The sequence below is a fragment of the Ceratotherium simum genome, chromosome 6, assembly GCF_057802395.1.
Source record: "Ceratotherium simum simum isolate JZ-2026a chromosome 6, ASM5780239v1, whole genome shotgun sequence".
NCBI classification, from domain to species: domain Eukaryota; kingdom Metazoa; phylum Chordata; class Mammalia; order Perissodactyla; family Rhinocerotidae; genus Ceratotherium; species Ceratotherium simum.
This window is the reverse complement of record NC_141905.1, coordinates 9,693,144-9,705,590: the sequence shown is the minus strand read 5'-3', so window position 1 is coordinate 9,705,590 and position 12,447 is coordinate 9,693,144. Positions and strand designations below refer to the sequence as shown.

The 12,447-nt window shown below is 34.2% G+C and overlaps 1 protein-coding gene across 1 annotated transcript in view; it reads left to right on the top strand.

Annotated features, from left to right (window-relative positions):
- The window catches only part of LOC106800158 (uncharacterized), a 32,953-nt gene extending 21,941 nt beyond the window's left edge, over window positions 1-11,012 (top strand). Inside the window, exon 5 of the mRNA XM_014788982.2 lies at window positions 7,176-11,012. Within this exon, the coding sequence (XP_014644468.2) occupies window positions 7,176-9,358 (2,183 nt within the window). The 3' untranslated portion in view covers window positions 9,359-11,012. The remainder of the gene's footprint in view (window positions 1-7,175) is intronic.
- The last annotated feature ends 1,435 nt before the right edge of the window (window positions 11,013-12,447 follow it).

Below are 12,447 nucleotides of genomic sequence, written 5' to 3'. Positions count from 1 at the left end.
AGGGAAATGATAAAAATTAGAGCAGAAATAAATAAAATTGAAAGCAAAAAAACAGTAGAAAGGATCAGTGAAACTAAGAGCTAGTTCTTTGAGAAGGTAAACATAATTGACAAGCCCTTAGCCAGACTCACTAAGAAAAAAAGAGAGAAGTCTCAAATAAATAAAATTAGAAATGAAAGAGGAGAAATTACAATGGATACCACAGAGATACAAAGGATTCTAAGAGAATACTATGAAAAACTATATGCCAACAAATTGGACAATCTAGGAGAAATGGATAAATTCTTCGATTTCATACTACCTCCCAAAACGGAATCAAGAAGAAATAGAGAACCTGAATAGACCAGTCACAAGTAAAGAGATTGAAACAGTAATCAAAAACCTCCCCAAAAGTAAAAGTCCAGGACCAGGTAGCTTCTCTCGAGAATTGTACCAAATATTCAAAGAAGATTTAATACCTATCCTTCTTGAACTATTCCAAAAAGTTGAATAAGATGGAACACTTCTTAACACTTTACAAGGCCAACATCACCCTGATCCCAAAGCCAGACAAGAACAATACAAAGAAGGAAAATTACAGGCCAGTGTTGCTGATGAACATAGATGCAAAAATCCTCAACAAAATATTAGCAAACCAAATACAGCAATACATTAAAAAGATCATACACCATGATCAAGTGGGATTTATATCAGGGACGCAGGGATGGTTCAACATCTGCAAATCAATGTGATACATGACATTAACAAAATGAGGAATAAAAATCACATGATCATCTCAATGGATGCAGAGAAAGCATTTGACAAGATCCAACATCCATTTGTGATGAAAACTCTCAATAAAATGGGTATAGAAGGAAAGCGCTTCAACATAATAAAGGCCATACATGACAAACCCACAGCCAACATCATACTTAACCGTGAAAAACTGAAAGCCATTCATCTGAGAACAGGAAGAAAACAAGGGTGCCCACTCTTGCCACTCTTATTCAACATAGTACTGGAGGTTTTGGCCAGAGCAATTAGGCAATAAAAAGAAATAAAAGGTATCCAAATAAGCAAGGAAGAAGTGAAATTCTCATTGTTTGCAGGTGACATGATTTTATACATATAGAAAACCCTAAAGAATCCATCAGAAAACTGTTAGAAATAATCAACAACTACAGCAAAGTTGCAGGATACAAAATCAACTTACAAAAATCAGTGGCATTTCTGTACTCTAATAACCAACTAACAGAAAGAGAAGTCAAGAATACAATCCTATTTACAATCGCAACAAAGCGAGTAAAATATCTAGGAATAAATTTAGCCAAGGAGGTGAAAGACCTATACAATGAAAGCTATAAGACATTATTGAAAGAAATCAATGATGACATAAAGAAATGGAAAGATATTCCATGCACATAGATTGGAAGAATAAACATAGTTACAAATCCATACTACCTAAAGCAATCTACAGATTCAGTGCAATCCCAATCAGAATCGCAATGACATTCTTCACGGAAATAGAACAAAGCATCTGAAAATTCATATGAGGCAACAAAAGACTCCAAATAGCTAAAGCAATCCTGCGAAAAAAGAGCAAAGTTGGAGACATCACAATCCCTGACTTCAAAATATACTACAAAGCTATAGTAACCAAAACAGCACGGTACTGGTACAAAAACATGCACACAGCTCAATGGAATAGAATTGAAAGCCCAGAAATAAAACTACACATCTCTGGACAGCTAATCTTCAACAAAGGATGTAAGAACATACATTGGAGAAAGGAAAGTCTCTTCAATAAATGGTGTTGGGAAAACTGGACAACCACATGCAAAAGAATGAAAATAAACCATTATCTTTCACCATATATGAAAATGAACACAAAACCGATTAAAGACTTGAAGGTAAGACCTGAAACCATAAAACTCCTAGAAGAATATATAGGCAGTACACTCTTTGACATTGGTCTTAGAAGGATCTTTTCAAATACCATGTCTACTCAGACAAGGGAAAAAAATCAAAAAAGAAACAAATGGGACTTCATTAGACTTAAGAGCTCTTGCAAGGCAAAGGAAACCATGAACAAAACGAAAAGACATCCCACAAACGGGGAGAAAATATTTGTAAATCATATATCCAACAAGGGGTTAATCTCCAAAATATATAAACACCTCACACAACTGAACAACAAAAAAGCAAGCAACCTGATCAAAAAATGGGCAGAGGATATGAACAGATATTTTTCCAAAGAAGATATACAGATGGCCAAGAGGCACATGAAAAGATGTTCAACATCGCTAATCATCAGGGAAATGCAAATCAAAACTACAATGAGATATCACCTCACACCTGTTAGAATGGCTAATTACCAGGACAAAAAACAACAAATGTTGGAGAGGATGCGGAGAAAAGGGAACCCTCATACACTGCTAGTAGGAATACAAACTGGTGCAGCCACTATGGAAAACAGCGTGGAGATTTCTCAAAAAACTAAAAATAGAAATACCATACGACCCAGGTCTTCTACTACTGGGTATTTATCCAAAGAACTTGAAATCAATAGTTCCGGGAGACTTATACATCCCTATATTCATTGCAGCATTATTCACAATAGCCAAGACATGGAAGCAACCCAAGTGCCCATTGACTGATGAATGGATAAAGAAGATGTGGTATATATGTATATACCACACACACACACATACACACACACACACACATACACACACACACACACACACATATATATACAGTGGAATACTGCTCAGCCATAAAGAGAGACAAAATTTTCTCATTTGCAACAACATGGATGGAACTTGAGGGTATTATGTTAAGCAAAATACACCAGACAAAGACAAACACCATATGATTTCACTCATATGTGGAAGATAAATAAATTCATGGACAAAGAGAACAGATTAGTGGTTACCAGAGAGGAAGGGGGTTGGAGATGGGCCTAAGGGATAAAGGGGCACATATATATGGTGACTGACAAATAATAATGTACAACTGAAATTTCACAATGTTATAAACTATTACGACCTCAATAAAAAAAAAGACACCAAAAAAACCTAAAGGAAATAAATTATTTGTAAGAATAAGAAGAAATAAGGGAAATATATTTGGAAACACCTTTAAGAAAATGGATTTATAAGATAGTAAGTATAAAACATCCATTTGAAGAAATAAAATATGAAATAAAATCAGTAAAGAAGAATATATAAATGGCTAGGCATATTGTTGAATAACCCACTAGAATTTTTAGAACTAAAACTAAGTTGTTGAAATTCTGAAAAACGGATTAAATATCAGATTAGACACAGCTGAAGAGACATTACTGCAAAATACAACTGAATAAATGACACAGTTCAAGTACAAGGTGACAGAAGAAGAGAAATAGGACACAAAATTCAAAGATGTGTAAGATAGGAATGAGAAGATAGATAAAACGTAAGTAATTGGAACAAAAGGAGGAGAAAAAAAAACTGAGAAGCAATATTTGAGGCCATAATGGCGTAGAATTTTCCAGAAATGATGCAGTAAAGCCACATATGTGGGACACAAAATGCACACCAAGCAGGATAAATACAAAGAAATATCTAGTATGTGTTAGTAAACTGGAGAACACTGGATCTTAACAGCCAGAGAGAAAAATCAGGTCACCTACTAAGGAAGGAGACAATGCCAGAGACTTCATCCAAATTACGCAAAAAATATTTGTCAATCTAGAGTTATGAACTCAAGAAACTATTTTTTAAGAATGAGAGTTGTCAAAGAGAAATAAAGCTAGTTAAAGGCAATATAGATAGATTTCATTCAGTAACTATTGCACTGGGGGAGAGAAGTTTCTGTAAAACAGAATTGAACTCCAAATACAGCAAAGACAGAGGGGATTTATAACCAACAAACAGAATGAGGGGGTCAGTGGATAGGAAATTACTAAGAGGAAACTGGTCTAACAGAATTCCTGCTAAATGCAGGCCAGGGACTTAGCATCCAGGGTGGGATGTAAGGAACTTGATCAGATATCAGGGGTTATCAGATATCAAGGGCAAGGGGATTCTCACTAGATGGACTTAAGAAGGATTCTTGTTAAAACTGAGCTCAGGAAGGATGGACATGAAAGGCCAGGGTCGAGGCCTAGCTGAGATAGGGCTCAGAGGAGCCTAACTAAAGTTTAGTCGAGGAGAGAGCCTTTGTCAGTGTTTCATTAAATTTGAATTGATCCTAAAATAAATTATAGAAACCATATCTTTTATTATATAATTTCATTAGTAAAATTCTAATGGAGAGACTACAGGAAGAAAGAAAATGAAACCCAAAAGAATGCCTGAGATGAGAGGAGTGGTAAGTGACAAGAAATTAGCAAACGTATAGGTAAATTTAAACAATATGTGTATAAATTAATTATGATACCTAAGTTTTAGGGCTAAAAAAGACACTATTATATACTAAACAATAATTGCATAAAAATGATGTGGGAGTGATCAAATTGTGTTTGATTCTTCTGTTATTTAAAAAAAGAGGTTTAAGACGTTGACTCAGTTTAGATTTTAAGTTAAATATTCATGGTAAAATTTAATGGATAGCCACCTAAAGTTGAGAAACAGGTGTGTACAACTTGCAAAGTTGTAAAGAGGAGAAAATGGAAAAGATAAAAAAACGAGTGAGTCCAAAAAGAACAAGAAAAGTACAGTAGAAGTAATAGTAAAACTGTGACAAATATAAAGTACCAAGTAAATGTAAGAGAAAACTTGATATATTTCAATAGTCACCATAAATGTAAAAGGATTAAATTCACCTGTTAAAAAACAAATCATCAAATTGGATCTTCAAAAAAAATAAGATCTTGCTATGTCTAAGCTATTAGGTTTTAGTTTATTCTGATGACTCCTTATTTATATCTTCAGCATCTTTTGCCTACTCAGCATTAAATGTTTTACCTTTCTGCAGGACATCTCCAACAGGATATTCTGATCCCTCCAATGTGGCAAGAACTAATATTGAAATCATTATTCACAAATCATAAATCTTCCCCATTTCCCTTCATTTATTAGGTTCTATGAACCTTCTACTGTTATAACTGACGATCATAGTATCATTTTGTTTTTCTCTCTGTCATCCTTCCTTACTGATGTTAGATCACTATCTATAACTGTTACACTTTTGTAAACTGTTTTTTCAATAATTTCATATTCTCACTTTCCATTGACACCACTGAAAACACTAACCATATTGTTTTATTTTTTGTTCTAATTCCTAAATGAAATTAGACTTTTCCCCTCAAAGCATCTAATTTATCATGTTAGTAACCTGACATATTTTTTGCAATATGTAATATATGAAATTTAAGTTTTTCTCATTTAATGACCCTTAAATGTGGCTCCCTCTCATCTCTGTGGCACAAAACCTGCTGCTAAACTCCCATTTAATCCTTCTTCTGAAGTATCACCCATATATGTGCTTTCCTTCCCTACAACTTCACATTTGATTCCTAGGTACTTGATGATAATGTAAATTAATATATGAAAAGTACATGGAACAGTGCCTGGCTTATGATAATGATTTGTTATTTTTCCTGTTATTATCATTATTATTTTTTTGAGCACATTTTTAAGCTCAAAGTTCCAGAGCTTTTATGAAATGTTCCTCAATTGCTTTGATTTACATTATCTACTATAGATTCTGATTCCTAATAATGTATGAGGCTATTATCTTATCTGGATTATGCTTTCTCCAAAGAGGGCATATCTTACTTTGCTATGTAACATATAATGGATATTGGATCACTAGTTAATTGATTAACTGTGACTCTTGACGAACGAGAGAGCCTTTATGTTTATTCATTCAGGAAATACTACAAGGAATTAACTTCTCAATGCACATGTTGGGTTATAAACCTCTAGCTTCTTATTTAGAAATTATAACTTTATATAATACTTGAGATTTGTATTTTGAAAAAACACATGACTTGTTAAGGACCATTAATTTCATATCCGCTCAGAGGTATTCAAAGGAAATCAGAGATAAACACTTCTAAGACCATAGGTTGTAGTTGGAAATGGAAAAAAGCAAAAAATAGAACTGAAGTATTTTAAATTTCGGCAGTTAACAGGCAGTGTTTATGTTACAGAAGAGTATTATCTAATGTTGTGATAGAATGAGATGTATAGACTGTAATTTCAATGTAAATAGAACTGGAAATTGTAGAGACGTTTGTGAAGACTTATTTGGAAGAAGAAATGAGACAGTATCATTTTCCCAAAGAATGTATAAGTTCTGAGCAAAGCTAAAATGATAATGTAAGCCAGCTGAGTGAAATTCGTGGTTGATCTTGAAGAATTTATGGCAAGTTAGTAGTCCGGCATGTCTAGAAAGAAGACATTTATTAGGGACTTGTGGAGTGATAAGTGCTTGGACACCCAAGTTATTTGTATTCTTTGTAAGTCACATAAGTAGAGGGAGAATTAGAAACTAGGCTACAGGACTCCTTAGGCATGAAGAAATTGGTGCTTTCAGAAATTTAATTTGATATTAACAGTATACTAAATTAACACTACATGACAAAGAATAAAAATAATTTTAAAAAGGAGAATGAAACTGGGAATGTAAATCATAGAATTTAGCTGCAATAGTGTAAGTGTAAAAAAGTGTACACTTTTTGCAGTACACTGCAAAAAGTGTAAGTAGGAGAATAAAATTATGTAAAGTCTCATCTACTTCCTTCAAAAGATTAGATCATTCCTCTGGTATTTTTCCAGGGCACTCATATCTACAAATCTTCTTTGTCTCTCTAGTTCTCTGCATTTCATATTGCTAGCTCATCAGGGTTTTTTTCTTTTTTTCTTCAAAATCTGTTTTCCTATATTCATTGTGCTTTGTATTCATTTCTAACCTCTATATTAAGTCTTGGAGTACATATTTGTAAATTGCCAAATGTAGATGTGTGTGTTCTGAGTTTCTGTCCCCACCAAATGTAGATGTGTGTGTTCTGAGTTTCTATCCCCATTTTTCACTCTTTCAGGTTTTGTTTTTTTCTAAGTCAAAAGAATGGGAGAAATGAACATTTTGGATTATTCTTACTTTAAGAAACTAAATCAACTGTATAAAAGGGCATTTGTATATAAGTGTATTTCATCATGATTATTATAAGATTCATAACTTATGGGGTTTTTTTTCCTCATTTCTAGAAGTCTGCGAAGTTGATAACCAACTAGAGCAGAGTCAAGAAATCCAGGACAGACATTTCTGGCAAGCTCCATTTATCAACAACAAAACACTGACTATAGAGAGAGGTAATGTATTAGGAAAAATGTTTAATTTTAGCACAGACCTATTTCCTTCCATAAAAATACCCAGTAAATGTGATTCATGTGGTATTAGTTTGAAATACATTTCAGAATTATTTATTAATAAGAAAAACTATTTAAGAAGGAAGACTGATGACATCAATGCATTTGGGATGTTGTTCCTTCATATTAACCATGAAAAAACTCACATGGGAGAGAAACCGTATGAATTCATTCAAAATCAGAAATACCTCAGTGAAAATGAAGACTTCATTCCATATCAGAAAATTAAAAATGTAGAGCACTCTTTTGAATACGAAGAATGTGGGAAAGATTTCCATGAGAAAGCAGTTGTCATCACATATAAACAAGCTCACATAGGAGAGAGTCCTTGTGAACATAATCAATATGATAAAACATCCTGCAGTTGTCCAACCCTCATGGTCCATAAGATGGCACAAAAAAGAGAAAATCTTTATGAGTTTAATGAATATGGGAAAACCTTTGAGAAGTCATGTCTCTTGATACATAGAGATGATTTGAAGGGGAAAGGTTCTGATTGTATTGAAAGAGTGGGTAATTTCAGCAGGAGATCAAACTTTCCTGAAACAAGAGAGAGAACATTTGAATGTAACAACTTGGAGGAACCTCTCTGGGAGAAGTCAGTTTTTAATATAACTCAGAGAACACACACAGGAGACAAGGTCTATGAATGTAGTGAATGTGGAAAAGCATTCTATGAAAAGTCGAAACTCACCAAACATCAGGGAATGCATGCAGGAGAGAAACTCTTTGAATGTAATGCATGTGGGAAATGCTTCTCTAGGAAATCCCTCCTCAATTTACATCAGAGAATCCACACAGGAGAGAAACCCTATAAATGTAATGCATGTGGGAAATCCTTCTCTAGGAATTCACACCTCATAATACATCAGAGAACTCACACAGGAGAGAAACCCTATGAATGTAAGGAATGTAGAAAAAGCTTCTACCACAAGTCATATCTCACAGTACACCAGAGAATTCACACAGGGGAGAAACCCTATGAATGTAATCAATGTGGAAAAACCTTCATAAGCAACTCAGTCCTCACAATACATCAGAAAATACACACAGGTGAGAAACCTTATGAGTGTAATCAGTGTGGGAAATTTTTTTCTAGGAATTCATACCTTACAATACATCAGAGAACTCACACAGGTGAGAAACCCTATGAATGTATGGTATGTGGGAAAACTTTCTGTCACAAGTCAGATGTGACTAAACATCAGAAAACTCACATAGGAGGGAAACCCTATGAATGTATTCAATGTGGGAAAACCTTTAGTCGCAACTCAGGCCTAAAAGTACATCAGAGAATTCACACAAAGGAGAAACCCTATGAATGTATTGAGTGTGGGAAATCCTTCTCTGAGAAATCAGTCCTCACAGTACATCAGAGAATCCACACAGGAGAAAAACCTTATAAGTGTAATGAATGTGGAAAAACCTTCTACAATAAATCAGACCTTACTAAACACCACAGAACTCACACAGGTGAGAAACCATATGAATGTAAGGAATGTGGGAAATTTTTCTCTAGGAATTCTTACCTTACAGTACACCAAAGAATTCACACAGGGGAGAAACCCTATGTATGTAAAAAATGTGGGAAAATTTTCTACCATAAGTCAGACTATATGGTACATAAGAGAACACACAGAGGGGAGAAATCTTATCACTGTAATCAGTGTGGGAAAACTTTCACTTGCAATTCAGTCCTCAAATCACATCAGAGAACTCACACAGGGGAGAAGCCCTATGAATGTGATGAATGTGGGAAATCGTTCTCTGAGAAATCAGTCCTCACTGTACATCAGAGAATACACACAGGGGAAAAGCCTTATAAGTGTAATGATTGTGGAAAGTCCTTCTATCATAAGTCAGATCTCACTAAACATAGGAGAACACACACAGGGGAGAAACCCTATGAATGTAATCATTGTGGGAAAACCTTCAGTTGCAACTCGGGTCTGAAAGTACATCGGAGAAGACACATAAGGGAGAAACCCTATGAGTGTATTGAGTGTGGGAAAAACCTCTAAGAAATCAGTTTTCACAGTACATCCAAAATTACACACAGGGTGAGACTATTATAAATGTAGCAGTGAGAGAAATCTTTCTCTAGCGATTCATGCCTCAAAACACTATGGAGAATTCACACAGGACGTGACCCCTGTGAATGTAAAGAATGTGATGAATCTTTTACCATAAGTCATATTCCAAAGTAAGTAAGAGAATACACATAGGGGAAAATACTGTGAATGTGATGAATATTTGGAAATCTATTATAAATAATACCACTAAAAATGACTAAATATATGTGGAAGCAACCCTACTAATGCATGTAGGGAATGTGGAGAAATAATTTTATTATAAATCAGAGCTTATTAAACAAAGACTTTACATAGGAGATAATCCCTATGAATCAAATGGATGTAGGAAATTGTTCCTCCAGTATTTGGCCATTAATAACAATCCGATAACCCACACCTGGGAAAAATTAACATCTTGTATTTTTTGAGACCTCTATACACAAGTTGTAGTCACTGTATGTCAGAGACATAATAGAGAAGATACCCAAAGTATGCAGCAAATGCAGTTGTGCCTATATCAAGAAATGCCGTTTTACTGAACAAGATAATTGCTATTGAGATGAATCCTTAAAGATGTTTTGAATGTAACAAAATTCAGACTTTATTTTGTCTGAAAATGTGTTGAAGGAGGTCTGTCAATTTAAGAAATATGGACAGAAAATTTCCTTTAGATATGATATTATTCTAAAGTTATGTTTTGTTTTGCTCTGATCTTAAATGTTTTAGTAGAAATAAAACTGAAAATAGACATAAAAATATTAACTGTGGAATATGAACCTTTTTTTAAAAGCAGAAATAAATTGAATAATCTTCTCAGCCTCTGATTCCACTTTTGGAGAAACATGTCAGTATGGCTCTCTTCATCTTGGAGCCGTCACATGTTTTTGATTAGTCTGTCCTCCAACTATGTTATTACCTCTGCAAATAATGCCTAATGATCTGGTTCATCCTGGGAGGTATTTCTAGGGGATCTCAGGATGCACCACCCCTACCCCTGAGTAAACATCGGGACCAGCCACAGGCAGCCTTGAGGCTGCATCTACCTCCTCTTCTTAGGTTCAGGAACTAGAAACACCATTGAATACATGAAGAAGGGTAGAGTAATGCCTAGAATACTCTAGGATATATGACCTCAGTAACATGAAGTTATATATTCAAATTTACAGGAAGCTCATCATAGCTTACTTTCTTGACTTTAAGCTTACTGACCCAATTACAGCCCATCCTTTCAGGGAACAGAAACTGGGTATCATTTCAGTGAAATATTTCACATGTGTCCAATTATGAGAAATATGATAACCATCAGTGTACCTATTGCAAGTTGGAAGTATTAGAAGAATAGTTGAAGCATCTGCATACCGTCCCCAAACCCATTCCACATCCCATAACCTTCACCACCTTCAGTACTTTTCTAAACTTGGTTTATATTGATCCCATGTCTCGTTACTTTTACAATAATAACATACATATATTATTGCATGTGTGTGTGTGTAATAACATTGTTTTGCAAGTATTTATATCGGTGCGAACATGTGTTCTGGAACTTGCTTTTGTCTTCAAATGCATAGTTTTGATATTTATACATGTTTATATATTTAGTTTCAGTCAGTTCATTTTAATAAAGCATAACATATGACTGTCTGTATAACAATATTGTCTATTTTCCTGTTTATGAAAGTTTTCAAATTTTTCAGTTTTACTATTAAAACAGTAATGCTTGAAAATTTTTTAAAAATCAATTTTGACGTAAATTTAAACCTGGTAAAATATACACTATTTAAGCAGCCAATTTGATGAGTTTTAACAAGAGTATACCCACATGTAATCACTCCTACAATTAAGATTGACAACAGACTCATTATCCAGAAAGTTTTCTAGTTTCCCTTCCAAGTCACTCCTGGGACTTCCCCCTCCCTCCTGGCCCTTAGCAACCAATAATCTTCTTTCTATCCCTCGGTTAGATTGGTTTTTTTTTAATCTCCTTTCACATAAATGGAGTTGTACAAGATGTTCCCTTTCTTGTATGTCTTCTTTCATTTAGCATGATTTTGAGATTCCTCTATATTTTAGCATGTATCAGTAACACCTACATTTTTATTGCTGAGTAGTATTCCATTGTATACATATATTACAGTTTATTGATTCACCTGTTGTTTCCAGTTTTTGATTATTATGAATATAGCTACGCTGAACATTCATGTGCAATTTTGTGTAGACATGTTTTTATTCCCCTTGAATAAATACTTAGGAGTGAAGTTTCTGGGTTTGTAGGGTTAGTATATGTAATGTCACACTTTTCTAAAGTGGTTCTTCCGTTTTACATTTATGTCAGCAATGTGTAAGAGTTGCAATTGTTCCACATTTTCTCAAATACTTGGTATTGTCACTTTTTGATGTAGCCATTCTAATGAGCGTATAGTGGTATTTCACTGTGGTTTTCATTAACATTTCCCTGATGGATAATGATGTTATGCATCTTTCACTTACTTATTGGCCATTTGTGTATCTTATTTTGTAAAGCATCTGTTCAAATCCTTTGTCCACTTATTAGTTGAGTTGTTTGTCTTATATTGAGTTCTAAGAATTCTTTATTAATTATGAATATTTTCCCTCAGTCTGTGGCTTTTCAAAAGAAGTTTTTCATTTTGATAAAGTCCAGCTTATCATTTTTTTCTTATCAAAGAAATCTTTGCAGATCTAATGGTATCAAAGATTTTTTTCCCATGTTTTCTAAATGATTTAACTCTGTGTTTAGGTATGTGACTTATTTTGAGTACGTTTTTGTGTATGGTGTGTGTTAAGGGTTGAGATTTATATTATTCCATTTGAATATTCAGTCGTTTCAATACCATTTGTTCAGAAGACTATCCTTTCCCCATTGAATTAGTTTGTCACCTTTTTTGAAATCCAGTTGATTGTTTGTGTTCGTGTGTGTGTGGGGGGGTGGTTACCTATAGACCTTTTTTCTGTTCCACTGACCTATGTGTCTTCTTTATACGATCTGTATTCTCTTACCTTTATAGTAAGTCTTTATGAAA